Source organism: Pristiophorus japonicus, chromosome 8, assembly GCF_044704955.1.
Source record: "Pristiophorus japonicus isolate sPriJap1 chromosome 8, sPriJap1.hap1, whole genome shotgun sequence".
In the NCBI taxonomy this organism is placed as follows: domain Eukaryota; kingdom Metazoa; phylum Chordata; class Chondrichthyes; family Pristiophoridae; genus Pristiophorus; species Pristiophorus japonicus.
In genome coordinates this window covers 215,509,323-215,530,184 of record NC_091984.1, presented here as the reverse complement: position 1 = coordinate 215,530,184, position 20,862 = coordinate 215,509,323, and the positions used below count along the sequence as shown (strand labels likewise).

At 44.7% G+C, this 20,862-nt stretch overlaps 1 protein-coding gene across 1 annotated transcript in view; it reads left to right on the top strand.

Moving 5' to 3' along the window:
- The window catches only part of ttc28 (tetratricopeptide repeat domain 28), an 842,907-nt gene that overhangs the window by 650,888 nt on the left and 171,157 nt on the right, over positions 1-20,862 (top strand). The window contains exons 10-12 of the mRNA XM_070886369.1: positions 1,036-1,165; positions 2,417-2,635; positions 15,638-15,803. Of these exons, the coding sequence (XP_070742470.1) occupies positions 1,036-1,165; positions 2,417-2,635; positions 15,638-15,803 (515 nt within the window). The remainder of the gene's footprint in view (positions 1-1,035; positions 1,166-2,416; positions 2,636-15,637; positions 15,804-20,862) is intronic.

The window sequence follows — 20,862 nt, the reverse complement described above, 5'->3', positions numbered from 1 at the left end:
CTCTACAAACCTGTGAGCATACTCACAGGTGCATACATTATAATTTTATACAAATACATATTTTTTAAATAATGGTGCACTGGAAATGAGACACAGGAAAAAGCACGACAGACGACACCAGGTTCTTTCTGCATGTGTAGCAGAAAGAGGCATGCAAATCTCAAAAAGTTCACAACAATCGTAATACCTCAGGAAATTGTACTGATTTACAAATCCGGTGAAAATCAATAGAAACTTGCTGGGAATAATTCAAACATTGGTTTTCAAACCTTATTCGTATTCTAGCCAAGTCTTTTTAGATTCTATTACACAGTTCCTTTGGCATAATGCAATGCTTAGTCCAAGAAGGGAAGAATGTTTATAAGAATAATTTATGATGCTCCCCAGTGCTTCTGGTTGTGTAAAACAACCAGACTGGACACGTTGGCAGTTCACAGGATGTGCAGTACCCTGTGGAGGGAATGTGCAGTGCACTGTTCATGGAATCATGCTATTCCACACTCACTGGGTTGCTGAGCAGAGACCTGCTACTTTTTTTACAGGGAGAAGAGGAAAGGATGGTGGTGGCTCACTTTGGGGTACACTTTTGCACTTCCAAATAGTCTCTTACAAAGCAGCATTGGAAGAGCACTTGGCAGAGTGTACCTAGGTGCAATGACAACTGGGGAATTAATGTTAGCATAGGGGAGGCCCAAAAGAGGGAAAAAGTAATGAGATAATATTTTGGAATTTAGTTGAAGTCTTTTGTGTCAAAATAGTGAAATATGTAAATGGTAAGAAAATATTGGCTCTATTTTATGAGTATTTTATGATGCAGTAACAGACATGGTGATACTGACATCAGGCATCAGATATCTTGACTTTGGGAATCCCAAGAGTCACTTTGTGCACTGCTGAATAAGTTGAGCTTATAATTATTTAGTGAAACAAACCTGCTTGTCTACTTACTGAAGGCTGTTCTAGCGCACACAACACTGCATATGGTCGATTATTTATAAATTTATAATCATAAAAGATTATTTTTTTCCATTTCAGCTTTACAGAGCATCTGCTTTGTTTGAAAATATCCGCCATGAAGCACAGCATAGCACTGATTATAAACTTTCACTGTTTGACCTTCAGACGTCATCCTACCAAGCTTTACAGCGTGTTTTGGTCAGCCTGGGTAAGCAGAGTTTCAGAACAGTGCAATAGTCTGAGTACAGTCAATTCCTGTCACACAAACAGAAGGTTTTTTTTTATCCCCGCAACTTGTTTTTACTTCTTCCTTTTCTTCTGGGCCAACAGCGGGTCAAAGGGTGGGCAACTGATCTCTGGCCAGATCTCTGCCTTTGATGCTTTGGCCGTGTTGATTCAGAACAGAGCTCTCTATGGAGAAGCATTGATCTGCACTCGACAGCACAGCTGAATTTGGGAGCTGTGGATTCGGGGGATAAATCCACAAATGATCACTCTGTGTCACTCCATGTCGATAAATCCGGTGTAGGGCTCTACTGTGCTATCCTTATTCAGAGATTTCAGGGAACGAACACCACTAAAGCTGATTATCTGATCATTCATTGCAATGTTGTTTGTGGAACCTTGCTGTGCGCAAATTGGCTGTCATCGTTGCCTACAAGTGACAATGACTATACTTCAAAAAGCAATTCATTGGCAGTAAAGCACTTTTGGAGGCCCTGAGGTATGTGATAGGCTCTATCTAAATGCAAGTTCATTTTTCTTTAATTGGCAATCTCGCTTCAATATAGCTGCTGTGAATAAATGGAAAATGTCATATTGGTGCAGTACAGGATTCTCTTCTGGGATTTAAATTAAGTACAAAGAGCTTGAATATGTATCTAAAATGCTATCCCTGACCTGGGACTTGGTGCTTGAATCTGAAATGGAATGGTTTCAATTCACTGGCATGATTATTATCACCGTGATGGCCACAGAGAGCATATTGAACTTAGCAAATAAAAAGCTGTTTGCAAAATTTCATGTATCTGTTTTTCCAAAATGTAAATGGATTTACAGTTTTTAGTTTATCCAGCTGCACTTTTATAGATCACAAAAGTAACACAGAAGGTGACTATAATTTAAAATGTAAACACAGCAATATGAAATCTGGGAATACCCAACTAAAATATTAAATTAATAGTAAATTTAATGGCAAATGTACTTTGTTCTTACAATTTATATTGATTTTATAGAAAGCATTTATGTAGATATTAATGTATATGGAATTGAGTGACTCAAGAATGGTGAAGGTCTTGTTTAACAAGAATTCTTACTGGAGAATACGGGGATAATGGCCTCATGTCACATGAAAATAAAGTCTGATGTAGTTCTAAGTTATATATATTTTTAATAAACCAGTTGCGAGAAGAGCATCTCACTCTTCACACTTTTTGTTCTCTTATAATCTTGTTCTCAGGTCGTCATGATGAGGCATTGGCAGTAGCAGAGAGGGGACGAACACGGGCATTTGCTGACCTCTTGGTCGAACGGCAGACTGGACAGCAAGAATCTGACCCGTTGACTCCAGTCACTATTGACCAGATTCTGGAGGCAATCAACAATCAACGTAGTCTGGTGTTGTACTATTCACAAGCAGCTGGTTACCTCTACAGCTGGTTACTCGCACCAGGAGCAGGTACAGGAATATGCTGATGTCTCATGAGTGAAATGTAACCCTGATTCTTGCGTCTGGAGTAGTGATTGAATCTACTGATGTCTCTCTTGTAATGTAACATTGACTGTGCTGCATGTGTATTGCAATACTGATTTTGGCACTGGGACATTATTTGAAACAGGGCTTGGCGTGTTCTTTGTATGTTTGTACGAGAATAGTTATTTTAAATTTAAATGTGTCCCTGCTGACTATTTAAAAAGATCCAATGACACTATTGGAAGACGAGCAGGGGAGTTCTCTGAATATGTAATCTGGCCAATACATATCTCTCAAGCAACATCACCAAAACAAATGAACTGCCCATTGCTGTTTGTGGGAGCTTGCTGTGCTCACATTGGCTTTCGCGCTTCCCGACATGGCAAGAGCGACGACACTTCAAAAAGTACTTAATTGGTGGTAAAACTCTTTGGGATGTCCTGAGGCCATGAAAGGCGCTATATAAATGCAAGAGTCTTCCTTTCCATTAAAAACATGTAATCGGATGACATAGTGTGTCAAAACATTTCCCTGCAGCTTCAATTATGATATAGAAACATAGAAAATAGGTGCAGGTGTAGGCCATTCGGCCCTTCTAGCCTGCACCACCATTCAATGAGTTCATGGCTGAACATGCAACTTTAGTACCCCATTCCTGCTTTCTCGCCATACCCCTTGATCCCCCTAGTTGTAAGGACTACATCTAACTCCTTTTTGAATATATTTAGTGAATTGGCCTCAACAACTTTCTGTGGTCGAGAATTCCACAGGTTCACCACTCTCTGGGTGAAGAAGTTTCTCCTCATCTCGGTCCTAAATGGCTTACCCCTTATCCTTAGACTGTGACCCCTGGTTCTGGACTTGCCGAACATTGTGAACATTCTTCCTGCATCTAACCTGTCTAAATCCATCAGAATTTTAAACGTTTCTATAAGGTCCCCTCTCATTCTTCTGAACTCCAGTGAATACAAGCCCAGTTGATTTAGTCTTTCTTGATAGGTCAGTCCCGCCAACCCGGGAATCAGTCTGGTGAACCTTCGCTGCACTCCCTCAATAACAAGAATGTCCTTCCTCAGGTTAGGAGACCAAAACTGTACACAATACACCAGGTGTGGCCTCACCAAGGCCCTGTACAACTGTAGCAACATCTCTCTGCCACTGTACTCAAATCCTCTTGCTATGAAGACCAACATGCCATTTGCTTTCTTAACCGCCTGCTGTACCTGCATGCCAACCTTCAATGACTGATGTACCATGACACCCAGGTCTCGTTGCACCTCCCCTTTTCCTAATCTGTCACCATTCAGATAATAGTCTGTCTCTCTGTTTTTATCACCAAAGTGGACAACCTCACATTTATCCACATTATACTTCATCTGCCATGCATTTGCCCACTCACCTCACCTATCCAAGTCGCTCTGCAGCCTCATAGCATCCTCCTCGCAGCTCACACTGCCATCTAACTTAGTATCATCCGCAAATTTGGGGATACTACATTTAATCCCCTCGTCTAAATCATTAATATACAGTGTAAACAGCTGGGGCCCCAGCACAGAACCTTGCGGTACCCCACTACTCACCGTCTGCCATTCTGAAAAGTACCCATTTACTCCTACTCTTTGCTTCCTGTCTGACAACCATTTCTCAATCCATGTCAGCACACTACCCCCAATCCCATGTGCTTTAACTTTGCACATTAATCTCTTGTGTGGAACCTTGTCGAAAGCCTTCTGAAAGTCCAAATATACCACATCAAATGGTTCTCCCTTGTCCACTCTACTGGAAACATCCTCAAAAAATTCCAGAAGATTCGTCAAGCATGATTTCCCTTTCACAAATCCATGCTGACTTGGACCTATCATGTCACCTCTTTCCAAATGCGCTGCTATGACATCCTTAATAATTGATTCCATCATCTTACCCAGTACTGATGTCAGGCTGACCGGTCTATAATTCCGTTTTCTCTCTCCCTCCTTTTTTAAAAAGTGGGGTTACATTGGCTACCCTCCACTCGATAGGAACTGATCCAGAGTCAATGGAATGTTGGAAAATGACTGTCAATGCATCCGCTATTTCCAAGGCCACCTCCTTAAGTATTCTGGGATGCAGTCTATCAGACTCTGGGGATTTATCGGCCTTCAATCCCATCAATTTCCCCAACACAATTTCCCGACTAATAAGGATTTCCCTCAGTTCCTCCTCCTTACTAGACCTTCTGACCCTTCTTATATTCGGAATGTTGTTAGTGTCCTCCTTAGTGAATACCGAACCAAAGTACTTGTCCAATTGGTCCGCCAGTTCTTTGTTCCCCGTTATGACTTCCCCTGATTCTGACTGCAGGGGACCTACGTTTGTCTTTACTAACCTTTTTCTCTTTACATATCTATAGAAACTTTTGCAATCCGTCTTAATGTTCCCTGCAAGCTTTTTCTCGTATTCCTTTGTCCTCCTCTGCTGAGTTCTAAATTTCTCCCAGTATCCCGATTCGCTGCTATTTCTGGCCAATTTGTATGCCACTTCCTTGGCTTTAATACTATCCCTGATTTCCCTTGATACCCACGGTTGACCCACCTTCGCTTTTTTATTTTTATGCCACACAGGAATGTATAATTGTTGTAGTTCATCCATGCGGTCTCTAAATGTCTGCCATTGTCCATCCACAGTCAACCCCTCAAGTATCATTCACCAATCAATCCTAGCCAATTCACGCCTCATACCTTCAAAGTTACCCTTCTTTAAGTTCTGGACCATGGTCTCTGAATTAACTGTTTCATTCTCCATCCTAATGCAGAATTCCACCATATTATGGTCACTCTTCCCCCAAGGGGCCTCGCACAACAAGATTGCTAATTAATCCTCTCTCATTACACAACACCCAGTCTAAGATGGCCTCTCCCCTAGTTGGTTCCTCGACATATTGGTCGAGAAAACCATCCCTTATGCACTCCAGGAAATCCTCCACCACCGTATTGCTTCCAGTTTGGTTAGCCCAATCTATGTGCATATTAAAGTCACCCATTATAACTGCTGCACCCTTATTGCATGCACCCATAATTTCTTGTTTGTTGCCCTCCCCAACATCACTACTACTGTTTGGAGGTCTGTACACAACTCCCACTAACGTTTTTAGCCCTTTTGTGTTCTGCAGCTCTACCCATATAGATTCCACATCATTCAAGCTAATGTCATTACTAACTATTGTATTAATCTCCTCTTTAACCAGCAATGCTACTCCACCTCCTTTTCCTTTTATTCTATCCTTCCTGAATGTTGAATACGCCTGGATGTTGAGTTCCCAGCCCTGATCATCCTAGAGCCACGTCTCCGTAATCCCAATCACATCATATTTGTTAACATCTATTTGCACAGTTAATTCATCCACCTTATTACGGATACTCCTTGCATTAAGACACAAAGCCTTCAGGCTTGTTTTTTTAACACCCTCTGTCCTTTTAGAATTTTGTTGTACAGTGGTCCTTTTTGTTCTTTGTCTTGCGTTTCTCTGCCCTCCACTTTTTCTCATCTCCTTTCTGTTTTTTGCTTTTGTCTCCTTTTTGTTTCCCTCTGTCTCCCTCCATTGGTTCCCATTCCCCTGCCATATTAGTTTAAATCCTCCCCAACAGCACTAGCAAACACTCCCCCTAGGACATTGGTTCCAGTCCTGCCCAGGTGCAGACCGTCCGGTTTGTGCTGGTCCCACCTCCCCCAGAACCGGTTCCAATGCCCCAGGAATTTGAATCCCTCCCTGCTGCACCACTGCTCAAGCCACGTATTCATCTGAGCTATCCTGCGATTCCTACTCTGACTAGCACGTGGTACTGGTAGCAATCCCGAGATTACTACTTTTGAGGTCCTACCTTTTAATTTAGCTCCTAGCTCTTGAAATTCGTTTCGTAGAACCTCATCCCTTTTTTTACCTATGTCGTTGGTACCAATGTGCACCACTACACCTGGTTGTTCTCCCTCCCTTTTTAGAATGTCCTGCATCTGCTCCGAGACATCCTTGACCTTTGCACCAGGGAGGCAACATACTATCCTGGAGTCTCGGTTGCGGCCGCAGAAACGCCTATATATTCCCCTAACAATTGAATCCCCTATCACTATCGCTCTCCCACTCTTTTTCCTGCCCTCCTATGCAACAGAGCCAGCCACGGTGCCATGAACTTGGCTGCTGCTGCCCTCCCCTGTCGAGTCATTTCGCTCAACAGTACTCAAAGCAGTGTATCTGTTTTGCAGGGGGATGACCACAGGGGACCCTTGCACTACCTTCTTTGCACTGCTCTTCCTGCTGGTCTTCCATTCCCTATCTGGCTGTGGACCCTTCTCCTGTGGTATGACCAACTCGCTACACGTGATACTCACGTCATTCTCAGCATCGTGGATGCTCCAGAGTGAATCCACCCTCAGCTCCAACTCCGCAACGCGGACCGTCAGGAGCTGGAGGTGGATACACTTCTCGCACATGAATTCATCAGGGACACCGGAGTCGTCCCTGAGTTCCCACATGGTACAGGAGGAGCATAGCACACGACCGAGCTCTTCTGCCATGACTTAACCTTTAGATCGGCAACAATAATGTTAAAGTTTACTCACTGTTAAAGAGAAGAAAGAAAAACTACTCACCAATCACCAGCCAATCACTTACCCGTTTGGCTGTGACGTAACCTTTCTGTTTCTTTTTACTTCTTTTTTGCCTTCTCCCTGTAGCTGCACAAGCACGCCTTTTATAGGCCTCACCAACCCCGGACTCGCGCTGCTCCAACTGCCGCCGCCTCATATTGTAACAAAAATGATTCTCCTGGCTCTTTTCCCTCTCTAAACAATAATGGTTATGTATGTAAACATTGTAACTGTGTAAGACTTGCCACCAGAGGGCGCAACTGTTGGAGGTTCAAGGGTTACCTGCACACCTCGTGCAAGGGAGTATAAAAGGTTGTCTGCCAGGCTGCTTAGGCACTCTGGAGTTTTATTAAAGAGACTAAGGTCACATCAGTTTTAGCTCACAGTACTCAGTCTTGTGGAGTTCTTCCATACTTAACAATAATAAATCATTTTCATGGAGACATCCTTGCTTTAAATCAGTAGTAATTTGCTTCTTAATATTTATGACACAGATAAGCTTTACAGAGATTTTTAAGCACTTAACTTTCAATTCACCTTTTAGCATCCAATTAACCTCAGTACAATTAAGGCTTACATTGAGAGCTTACTTTGTTTGAATGAGGAAGGGGAAAAAAGTGCAGATAGGGTCTAACAACAAATGGGCCAAAGGTGATGCAATTTAAGCTCGAAAGGCAATAGGATACATCAGGATTTTCCATTCAATGTTAGACTACAACATTTTAATAGACAATGCCACACTTCACAGCCAAATGCAGGAAATGAGATCAGCTAATTCTGTGGTCCATTTCCTATGCGGTGGCTAGCTCAGCGGACATTCTGTAACAGATACTGACTTAATTTTTAAGAGTGATCCCATTTAGACTCATTTCAAGAAAAAGTTAACTCTTTATTAAAAGACTTTTGAAGCAAGAGTGTTGCCATCAAGATCTCTTTTTTTTTAAACATTTATTTGCAAAACAATCTTTGACTTGGCGAGGAAGGTGACTTTCAAAATGCATTATTATACAATGCACTACGTCATGATTGCCAGCAAGAAATAAGCCCCAGATGCGGATGTGTGAGATGGTGTTAGGTGCTACATTATCTTACTTAATCAGAGTGGGGTCTGTGTTGGAAAATTGGTGGCTTAGTATCTGAAGTCTGGCACAATTGTGGGAAATAAAAGAAAACTTCAAAATAGTCCATAAGGCAAGGATCAGCAGGAAATATGTCTCTATTGATTCTCTTTTATAAAAATCAATGACATTTTTAATGCCTTCTGCCACCTGTTTTGAAGTGAAATTTAACTCTTTGTAAAAGTGTTAAATGTTAATTTACTCACCAACACTGGCAACTAATACTTATAACACAGCAGTGTTGAATAACAAATTCAATCTTGCGCTCCAGTTTTCTCAGAATCAGTTGGCGTCTATTTTGTGATGGCTATTCAACTGGCTTAGTTAAAGGGAAGTCAGGCAGAATGTTTGTCATCCAAAGTGAAATAAGCTACCAGAAAAAACACTGAAGATGACAGTACAAACGTGCTTAAGAGACAATTAGATGGATTTCAAGAGAGAGAGAAGTGATTAAGACATACGGGGGTAGAATTTCCATAGGCGTTCCGCCAGTGCCAACATTAGGGTGGCAGGTTGGAGAACCCCAGTGGAAATTCTACCCCATGGTGAGAATACAGATAAATGTCTGACAATGGGGACAGGCTTAGTCCTGAAATGTTCTGATGATTTTATATATAAATAAATAAGCACCAGTTATGCAGTGACTCAGAGGAATTATACCCCGCGCCACACACCCCCCCTCCCCCGCAACTACCCACCCAGTGCCTACTGTATATACTGCCTTAGGACTAGTCACATGGGTGAATTGCTGTGTTTTGACCAGCATAATCTGTACACTGTGCCGTATCTGTTGCACTGGAATGCAGAGGGGAGGGTGGGGGCAGCACAGAATGATGTGCATCACAGTGTAGCAGTGCAGACGCTGATTCAGTATAAATGTGGTTGCTGCTCCTACCCACTGGAGACTGCAGAGGTCTGAGCACTTCATTCCTGTTCTAATGAGAAAATAAGTTAGGCAACATTCTTCGTAAGATGTGGGAATCAGTTCTGCTCTCAGACTTCACACTAGAAACTGTTTTTGCATCAGACAATAAACTGACTTGTGTAAAACAACTGTACAGAGTTTCAACATTTAATTGATTAATTGAAGGGAAATTTGCAGTAATTATAGCCTCTTATAAACTGATTCATTTTGTGTTTGCAAAACTCAACCAAATTCAAAGCAATTCATTAAAATTCCCTTTGCACTGAAACATGCCCTCTGCCGAGTGGTTCTGTTTCTAAATGAAAAAGACTAGCATTTATAGAGCGCCTTTTACATCCACTTTAGAGAGCTTTAACGTCTCATCCAAAATACACCACCTCTGACAGTGCAGCACTCCCGCCGCACAGCACTGGAGTGTCAGCCTAGATTTTTGTGCTCAAGTCTCTAGAGAGCGACTTGACCCCACAGCCTCTGACTCCGAGGCGAGAGAGTGCTACAAACTGAACCACTACTGACTCCACCCAGTTATAGTTTGACAGAATTTGATAGAAACCATTCTTTCTTAATGTTAATGTGTTACATTATATATATATTTTTTTTTTCCTGTGCTATTCATCAGAGCCTCTGCCAGTGTTGGCCTGTGAACAGCCAGACAGCAGCCCGAGGGTGGGATTGATCTTACCTCTAATTTTCCCTCTTTACTTTGGTGAGGCAGGCAGCCACTGCACAATTGAGACTGGAGGTTTATCACAGCAATAGGCTTCACATCAACGCCTGGTTCAAATCTTTTCATGGAAATATCTTTCTTAAAGCAGGCAGAGTGTCCGTTCTATCCAATCCATATTACCAAGGTTACTCTCCTCTCTGCGATCCCTATTAAAATCCAACTCAGATTGATGAGGTGTAAGTCTCCTCTAAGTGCTGGTTGCAATGGTTCAACATGAAACAAAGAAAGATTTGCATTTATATAGAGCCTTTCACAACCACTGGCTATCTCAAAGCGCTTTACAGTCAATGAAGTACTTTTGGAGTGTAGTCACTGTTGTAATGTAGGAAACGTGGCAGCCAATTTGAGCACAGCAAACTCCCACAAACAGCAATGTGATAATGGCCAGATAATCTGTTTTAGTGATGTTGATTGAGGGATAAATATTGGCCAGGACTCCGGGGCTAACTCCCCTGCCTTCTTTGAAGTAGTGCCATGGGATCTTTTACATCCACTTGAGAGAGCAGATGGCTTAATGTCTCATCTGAAAGACGGCACCTCCGACAGTGCAGCACTCCCTCCGTATTGTACTGGAGTGTCAGCCTAGATTTTTTTTTTTGTGCTCAAGCCCCTGGAGTGGAATTTGAACCCATAACCTTTTGGCTCAGAGGTGAGTGTGCTACCAACTGAGCCACAGCTGACAATGTGAAATGAACTTGAGTTGACTCAACCCAGTACCTCGTAATATGGACCCAGAGCATGAAACTGCCCCTAGTTTAGCACCAACTGGCCCCAGAATTTCACATTGTTTTTGGCATTTAAATCGGAAAACTGGACTGGGGCGGAAACCGCTTATGCCAGTGTTCTGCATGAAAAATTAAGTGCACAAACTTCCACCTCTTGAGCCCTCATGCACTTAATTAATGTATATTAAAATGAGGGCCACGGCTGCTGCAGCCCCTGATGTCCTATATTTACGCTGGCAATGCACAAGGGATTGGTTAGAATGAGAAGTATAAGGCACAGCTGTTTTCAGGATCAGCTGCGACTAGCTGAAGTAAGGGGTTTTTGAGCCTGATGACTGCAGAACGTTAGAATTACTGCAGTTGGGAACAACCTTTTGGAGCAATTTATTTTTTGGCCCTGAGCCTAGACAGTCTTGAACTTGCCTGTGGGAGCGGGAGCCTACTGAGAAATTTTGATTCCCCCCACCCCTCCTCCATCTCCCACACATGCATACAATGTGAGCCTCTCAAGGGCAGGTATGGCATTCCCTGTGGGCGCATGTTTGTTGGCCAATATGGAGGAAGAGGTGAGAGAGAAGACGGAGAAAAGGAGCATGCGGCAGCATTTAAGCAGGATAAACCTCAGATGACATTGCCCCCTCTCAAAGAATATATAACTAACAGAGGTCCCGTGAAGACCTTGGGGAGCCGCTGTGGATCAGAAGAATGTACTTACCAAAATGGCAATGGTGAAAATGTACCAACGAATGCATAAGCTCCTGCAGCCACAGTAATCCAACCGCAGGGCTCTCTCTCTGAGCTGATGACTGCATTCAACTTTATGGACACAGATACAAAAGCAAAATACTGCGGATGCTGGAATCTGAAATAAAAACAGAGAATGCTGGAAATCTCAGCGGGCCAGGCAGCATCTGTGGAGAGAAAAATAGAGTTAACGTTTCGGGTCGACGACCCTTCAACTTTATGGAACTGGTTCATTTCAGGCAGCTGCGAGGAATCTGTGTTCGATCAGCCAGAGAGCTGTTCGCATGTCTATTCATCAGGTGGCTGGACTTTTCAGGAGAGTGGAGGAATTCACCCGGTTTAGAAAAGCAGTAGTGATCTCGGGCCATCCACTTTTATGGGGTTACTAGTTTTCGCAAGGTCCAGAATGCAATAGACAGCACCCATTATTGCTTTGAAAGCCCCTACAGTTTACCCCCTCAAACTCCTCTGCAGAAACCGTTTCCACTCTCTGAATGCCTAGATTGTGCGTGACAACATGTAAACAACCCTTCACGTCGATATCAAATTGGTTGGAAGTTGCCTTCATCTGTCAGAATTTGGCTCCCCCTGAGCTCTTCAGGGCATAAACTCATGTCGGGAGTTGGCCTTTTGGTGATGAGGCATACCCTGCTCACGTAGATAATGAGCACAGTAAGAGTTTCATGAACAGTAGCAGAGGAGCGCTACAGTGAAGCACGTTCCTCTGCCAGAGAGTTCGTCAGATGATCTTAAAGGGGCATTTGTGCCGCTTTGACAGGCCAAAAGTAGCTCCACAATATGTGGAAGCTCTTGTGTGCCACAGATCCGTCACCTGCTGTGCTCCACAAAGGGTTGGTCATGGACATAAGAACATAAGAAATAGGAACAGGAGTAGGCCATATGGTCCCTCGAGCCTGCTCTGCCATTCAATAAGATCGTGGCTGATCTGATCATGGACTCAGCTCCACTTCCCCGCCCGCTCCCCATAACTCCTTATCGTTTAAGAAAATGTCTATTTCCGACTTAAATTTATTCAATGTCCCAGACTCCACAGCTCTCTGAGGCAGCGAATTCCACAGATTTACAACACTCTGAGAGAAAAAATTTATCTTCATCTCTGTTTTAACTGGGCGGCTCCTTATTCTAAGATCATGCCCTCTAGTTCTAATCTCCCCCATCAGTGGAAACATCCTTTCTGCATCCACCTTGTCAAGCCCCTCATAATCTTATACGTTTCAATAAGATCACCTCTCATTCTTCTGAATTCCAATGAGTAGAGGCCCAACCTACTCAACCTTTCCTCATAAGTCAACCCCCTCATCCCCGGAATCAACCTAGTGAACCTTCTCTGAACTGCCTCCAAAGCAAGTATATCCTTTCGTAAATATGGAAACCACAACTGCACGCAGTATTCCAGATGTGGCCTCACCAATACCTTATATAGCTATAGCAAGACTGCCCTGTTTTTATACTCCATCCCCTTTGCAATAAAGACCAAGATACCATTGGCCTTCCTGATCACTTGCTGTACCTGCATACTATCCTTTTGTGCTTCATGCACAAGTACCCCCAGGTCCCGCTGTACTGTGGCACTTAGCAATCTTTCTCCATTCAAATAATAACTTGCTCTTTGATTTTTTTCTGCCAAAGTGCATGACCTCACACATTCTTAGGGAGATCGCCCTAGCTGCTTTCAGGGCAGAAGTTTAGAGGGAGCAGTGTGCGGCGTCCCGACCTGGAAATCGGCATGGTCCCGGCTTGCAAGACCATCGGCAGGCCGGGACCATCAGAGGGAGCAGCGTGTGGTGGCATACCACTGCAGGAGGGTGACGGCTGCGAAGTCAGGTCGCTGATTGCAGTGCGGGCAGGCACAGCAAGAGAGGCGAAGGAGCGGCAAGAGTTTGTAGATGGAAGTGACCAGGGCCCAGAAGAGTCGAGGACCCAGGGGCAGCACGAGCCAGCCCACATTGTGATATGTGTGCGCACTAGGTCCGTGCAGCAGAGCTTGGTTAACCCTTGCCACTGGACCAAGACCTGGCTCTGTCAAGCACGTGTGATGGCTGTGTGCAGCAACTACCACACATAAAAAAAATCCACGCACAGGCATCTTCCACCCTCCAAGATGTTGTTCAGGATCTGGAATTTTAGGTCCTTCATTGAAACACCTGTGAACTCATCCCTTTTTGGTGTGGAAGCAAGTCATCCTCGCTTTGAGGGATTGCCTATGATGATGATGAGGTGGAGAAAAGCATCACGATGACTGTCACTCCAGGGACTCTTCAGTGACTGCTGCAAGGGCAGCAGAGTGCTAAGAGACCTTTGAAGTCTCTTCCGTTTAATGCTACACCTTTTCTCACCAATACCTTCATTCCTCCTTTGCTCTCAGTGACAGTGTTTGCTCTTTGTTCCTCTATGCCCCTTCCTCAGCTGTCTGTACCAGAACATCCATTGGAAGACTCAATCACTCGTGAGCAGTCCAGTGCAGCAACCTGCGAGTTAACTCAGTTAGCCAAAAATCCGCTGCTCTTCAAAGGCTGCACTCTTCATTTCCAAGCATCCCCAGCAAGGCCCTCATTATTATATGGCATTTTTCGCTCGAGTACCAACCCAGAAAATTTTGGCAGATTCAGCTCTGCACAGGTTTAGCAGTGGAAATCCCGTCTCTTTGGCACAAGTCCAGTGCAAATTGCCAGGTGGAATTTTGGGGCCATTAACGCTGAATTGGCAATCTCACTCAGCGAGACCACAGGAGGCTGGTGTTGAAGTTGATCCTTTCTGCATTATATGCTTTGTTGTGTTTTATTCCAAATATCCCCATCAGGCAATGGAAGTTATGTTTGGAACATTTGATTGGGTAGCATAAACACAGAGTTTCATACAAGTCCTCTTGGGTTACGATAGTTTGAGCATTTGAATTCCGTTTAATAAAATCTGGAAATAAAAACGTTAGTATCAGTAAAAGTGGCCATGAAGCTATTGGATAGTTGTAAAACCCCAACTGGTTCACTCTTTAGGGAAGGAAACCTGCTGTCCCTACCCTGCCTGACCTGTATGTGACTTCAGTCCCCTCATAGAACAGTACAGCACAGAGGCCATTCGGCTCATCGTGTCTGTGCAGGCTCTTTCGAAAAGCAATCAGTTAGTCCCACTCCCCCCCCCAATTCACTAAATATATTCAAAAAGGAGTTAGATGTAGTCCTTACTACTAGGGGGATCAAGGGGTATGGCGAGAAAGCAGGAATGGGGTACTGAAGTTGCATGTTCATCCATGAACTCATTGAATGGCGGTGCAGGCTCGAAGGGCTGAATGGCCTACTCCTGCACCTATTTTCTATGTTTCTATCTTTCTATATTTCTATGACTGCCGCAGTGGGTGAGTGTACTGTTCGGAGGTTGAAACTGGAGGACAATGTTAAGCTAGTAGAGTCTTTACTCTAGCACTATGTTATTGTTCTGTACTTGTACTATTATAACCTGGGAGGCCTGTATGAAAATCTGTCTGTGTAACTCTCCACAACCCAGTGAAGTGCTTCAACCTAAACTCTCAGTTGCCCAGTATTTTTTAGCCATCAATCAACAATTGCTTTTTCTGTCCAGTTTTCAATGATCAAAATGACCAACCACAATTGAAACTGGATTGTCCAGTTTGAAACCAAAGGAGATGGCTCTTCTACCTCAGCCAGGGATATGGGCAACATGAATGATATTTCCTTTCATGATGTAATTTGACAGAGTACGGGTTCCGTTTGCCTGGGGACTCCTGATTCCAAGGTTCCTTCATTGCAAGAGGTCTTGATGGTGAGGGGCCTTCTTTTGAAGGGGACTTTAGAGTGACATTTGTCTCTTTTATAAATATCTTGTTGGTGAGACCCCTATAAATAAATCAGATGTGTGTGAAATAATGTCAGTCATAGCGAAGAATTAGCAACAGTATGGCTACTTGACCGAAACAAAAATTAAATGCAACCATCAAGTGTAGAAGTTTACCTGAATATTGGTGCAAGTCCCAAACACTTGGATTGAAGGAGTTTGAGGCTGCAGACTATTTGCAGTGCAATGAATGATTCCAGCTTTCTGACACCTGCAGTAATACTCCACACGTCTTCCTCTCTCTCCATCGTCTTGCAGGAATATTAAAGTTTCACGAGTGCTATTTGGGTGATGGTCTGGCAGAAAACAGCAATGATTTTAACGAAACCAGCAGTATCAACCTGCAGACATCCAGTTTCTCTACTCTCGAGCAGTATGTGACCAATGTTCGAGAGGCACTTGGCGTTGACTCCTACTATACCAGGTAAAGTTAGCATTCCTTTGAAGGGTTATTATTGATTTTGAGATCCTCCCTCTCTTTAAACTGTCATTCCTGCTTTGCTTCTTACAGAGACAGATTGAAGATTATAGACAGACACAACATGCTTTATTATGGACTGAGATTGTGCTTGAGATCATTAAAATTAGTGAGTGACAGGCCTTTGCAGTTACTGCCGTAATGCATTGTGACTCGGGCATTTGATTCAATCTTTACACTCCTCTGCCATATTTTGTAGTGTGTTTGAGTTTTTTTTATTATGAAGCATTAAATATTGAAGTGCAGTAAAAGCAGAAGAGTGCAAAAAAAATCTTTGTTTTTCTGCCTCACCTTGCAGTTTAGGTCCATAAGCAGTACCCATATAGCTGAGCATCCCATTCCTTCTGCATTCTTCCAGGAGCCTTACCACGTTGAGTTTGAAATAACCTTTTAACTAAATCAGAGAAACAAAAGACATCTTTTGGTTGAATATATTAAAGGTAAAGCCACTGATTTGCAGTTTTCTGAGAAAAATGGATGAAATTATGGAATATAATCCCCAAAACACTGGTATAAATCCTTTACTCTTATATAATAATATCAGAATTTGATTTACTTAGCCACCATAAACTAGTGGGCCTAATTATAAATGGGCACACTGTGGAATTTGATCCACAAAACACAAGTAATCAGAATCCAATGCAATCACTGCAAAAAGGAAGTCTTATCAAAGAGTTTCTGTTAATAAATACTTCATTATAGACCATTGCAAACAAAATGGTGTTGATACCTTTATGTCTTGTACATGTGTGGCTTGGAATGTGTTTGGAAACGCTTGCCATCTTGCTTGCCCGCCTGAGAGCTTCCCAGCCAGCCAGCTCACTTACCGAGTACTTCCATTATATCTGTTCTCCTTTCCTGTTTAGCCCAAGATACTCTCAGCCCATCTGCTCTGAGTACTTCTTGGTGTGTATCGTACTTTGTCTGCTCACCCATCCATGCACTCTGAGTACATCTGGATATGTCTGTTTGTTCACTCTTCTGCCCCAAGTCCCTTCCAGCCAACCTGTTTGTTCACCCACCAAGACTGAGTACTTTACAACCTGTCCATCTATTGTACTTCCTGTCTTCCATGCCCATGTTACTTTCCAACTCACCAAGACGCCGCTGAGTCAGAAAGTCATGGGCTCAAGCCCACTCCAGGGACTTGAGCACATGATCTAGGATGACATTTCAATCCAGTATTGCGATTATTTTTATAACCACCTCCAGCCCCATACTCACCAGTCCTTTGACTCCAACATTTGTGCATACCTTCCTCCCTTTGCTCCACTATTTGTGCTGGTGTCTTCAGCTGTCTAAATTCCACTCTCTGAAATCTCCTTCCTAAACTCTTCTGCCTCACTGCCTTCCTCTCCTCCTGTAAGACCCTCCTTAAAACCCACCTCCTGACGAAGCTTTTGGAGCTCCCATCCAAACTCTCCTTGGCTTGGAATGCATTTTCCTTCTGTCTGTGTGAATTGCCTTATGATCATTTTCTTCGTTGAGGGGCTGTTTAAATGCAAGTTGTTGCGGACATCATTGTCTGGTGTGTCTGTCACACTTGAGTGTGTCACACGTGAGAAGTGTCACACTGTACCTGATTGGTTCCAGTGTATTTGTGATACAGAAAGGGAGCCTACTAATGCACAAGTAGCTCCTTGCTTTTATTTTTTAACAACATAAGAAAGCAAGCAAGCCAGGGATGTTCTACTGGTTTTTTTTTTCTGTGCTTCATACGGGCATGTCCGTGAGGAGTAAAACCAGTCTACAGAAACGTCTCTAAATCGGAATGAACACTCTCGGATGGGGGAGGAAATCAGACAAGGTTCCAAGTCCTGATTATTAACCTGTGAAACCTGTTGAAGTGCATGTGTATGAGTGTCAGCTGAAGGCTGGATTGGACTTATAATCATCGAAAACTATAGAAAAGTTACGACACAGAAGGAGGCCATTGGGCCCATCGTGTCTGTGCCAGTGACTTTATTGTGATACTTCCGCAGTTGAATAACCTAATGTACAAGGTACCTGAGATGCCTGCTACCCTTGGAATAATACCCCAACGAGGAGTCGAAACATTAAAGAGAGCAACATTTATGGAAAGAGAGGAAAAAACAAAATACTATCTGTTGATGCAGTCAGATGAACAATTGATCTTTCTTTGCTCAGAATATTCTCCAGTTTATTGCACATCAGTAACACTGACTGTGAGCAAAACATAAGAACATAAGAAATAGGAGCAACAGTAGTCTGCTCTGTCATTTAATAAGATCATGGCTGATCTGATCATGGACTCAGCTCCACTTCCCTACCTGCTCCCCATAATCCTTTATTCCCTTATCGCTCACAAATCTGTCTATCTCCACCTTAAATATATTCAATGACCCAGCCTCCACAGCTCTCTGGGACAGAGAATGCCATAGATTTGCAACCCTCTGAGAAGAAATTTCTCCTCATCTCAGTTTTAAATGGGCGGCCCCTTATTCTGAGACTATGTCCCCTATTTTTAGTTTCCCCTATGAGTGGAAATATCCTCTCTGCATCCACCTTGTCGAGCCCCCTCATTACCTTATATGCTCCGATTGAACTCCAGTGAGTATAGGCCCAAACTACTCAGCCGATCTTCATAAGTCAACCCCCTCATCTCCGGAATCAACCTAGTGAACCTTCTCTGTACAGCCTCCTTAAATACGGAGTCCAAAACTGTGCGCAGTACTCTAGGTGTGGCCTCACCAATCCTCTGTACAGTTGTAGCAGGACTTCTCTGCTTTTATACTCTATCCCCCTTGCAATAAAGGCCAACATTCCATTTGCCTTTCTGATTACTTGCAATACCTGCATACTCACTTTTGTGTTTCATGCACAAGGACCTCCAGGTCCCTCTGTACTGCAGCACTTTGCAATTTTTTTCCATTTAAATTATAATTTGCTTTTCTATTTTTTTTTGCCAAAGTGGATAACCTCACATTTTCCCACATTATACTCCATCTGCCAAATTTTTGCACACTCACTTAGCCTGTCTATATCACGTTGCAGATTTTTTGTATCCTCACAATTTGCTTTCCCACCCATCTTTGTATCATTAGCAAACTTGGTCCATTCATCCAAGTCATTAATATAGATTGTTAATAGTTGAGCCCCAGCACCGATCCCTGCAGCACCCCACTGTTTGCCAACCGGAAAAAGACCCATTTTTCCCGACTCTTTGTTTTCTGTTAGTTAGCCAATCCTCTATCCATGCTAATATATTACCCCCAACTCCGTGAACTTTCATCTTGTGCAGTAGTCTTTTATGTGGCACCTTATCGAATGCTTTTTGGAAATCCAAATATACCACATCCACTGATTCACCCTTATCCACCCTGTTCGTTACATCCTCAAATAACTCCAGCAAATTTGTCAAACATGATTTCCCTTTCATAAAACCATGCTGATTCTGCTTGATTGAATTATGCTTTTCCAAATTTCCTGCGACTGCTTCCTTAATAATGGACTCCAGATTTTCCCAACCACAGATGTTAGGCTACATGGTCTATAGTTTCCTGCTTTCTGTCTGCCTCCTTTTTTAAATAGGGGCACTACATTTGCGGTTTTCCAATCCGCTGGGACCTACCCAGAATCCAGGGAATTTTGGTACATTACAACCAATGCATTCACAATCTCTGCAGCCACTTCTTTTAAGACCCTAGGATGTAAGCCATCAGGTCCAGTGGACTTTTACACCTTTAGTCCCATTGGGCCCAAGTTTCGAGCCGTGCCTAGAACGGCACAGTCCCGACCTGGACGCCCGTTTTTCGCACCACAAAGTGCGCCTAAAAAAACCCTCCAGATTCTCCAGCTCCCTGCAGGTCCTCTGGCCCTTGGCGCAGCGCAGCAGGAGCTGTAGGGGGCGGAGTCAGGTCCCTGCACTGAAAACAGTGCCGGGACCTCTGCACATGCGCACTACAGTGGGCGCGCATGTGCAGTAGCTCCAGGCGCCCAAAACTGTGTGGGAGGGGCCGAAGCACGCAGCCCCTAACCCTGGCCCAATGGCCTCACTGGGGCTGCGTGAATAAGGCTCCTCCCACGGCCAGCTCCTGCTTCCTCCCGACCCGACTCGACTCCCGCTTCCCGCCTCTGGACTGGACCCGACACTGACTTGATATCCGCTTCCCGCCTCCGGACGGAACCGACACTGACCCGACTCCCGCGCACCCCCGCCCCTGGACCGGACCCGACCCTGACTCCCGCTTCCTCCCCACAACCTGGACCGGACCCGACCCCGACCCGACTCCCGCTTCCCCCCGCCCCCGGACTGGATCCGACCTGACCTCCCTCCTCCCGACCTGACCTCCCTCTCCCTCCCTCCCCCCCGACCCGAACCGACCTCCCTCCCACCACCCCCCGACCCGACCCAACGCCACCTACCTGTCAATCTGGTGCTGGGGACGGGCCCTGCCCGAAGTCTCGGGCCCGGCCCGTTCAGCCTCCCTCCCCCTACTCCTTCCCCCCTCCCCCTTCTCCTTCCCCCCTCCCCCTTCTCCTTCCCCCCTCCCCCTTCTCCTTCCCCCCCTCCCCCTTCTCCTTCCCCCCCATCTCCTTTCCCCCCCCCATCTCCTTTTCCCCCCCATCTCCTTTCCTCCCCCCATCTCCTTTCCTCCCCCCATCTCCTTTCCCCACCCCCATCTCCTTCTCCTTCCCCCCCATCTCCTTTCCCCCATCTCCTTTCCCCCCCATCACTTTCCCCCCCATCACTTTCCCCCCCATCACTTTCCCCCCCCATCACTTTCCCCCCTTCTCCTCCCTCCCCTTCCCCCCTTCTCCCCCCTCCCCCTTCTCCACCCCTCCCCTTCTCCCCCCTCTCCCTTCTCCCCTTCTCCCCCCTTCCCCCTTCCCCCCCCTCCTCCTTCTCCCCATTCCTCCCCCTTCTCCCCCTTCTCCCCATCCCTCCCCCTTCTCCCCATCCCTCCCCCTTCTCCCCATCCCTCCCCCTTCTCCCCCTTCTTCCCCATCCCTCCCCCTTCCCTCCCATCCCTCCCCTTCCCTC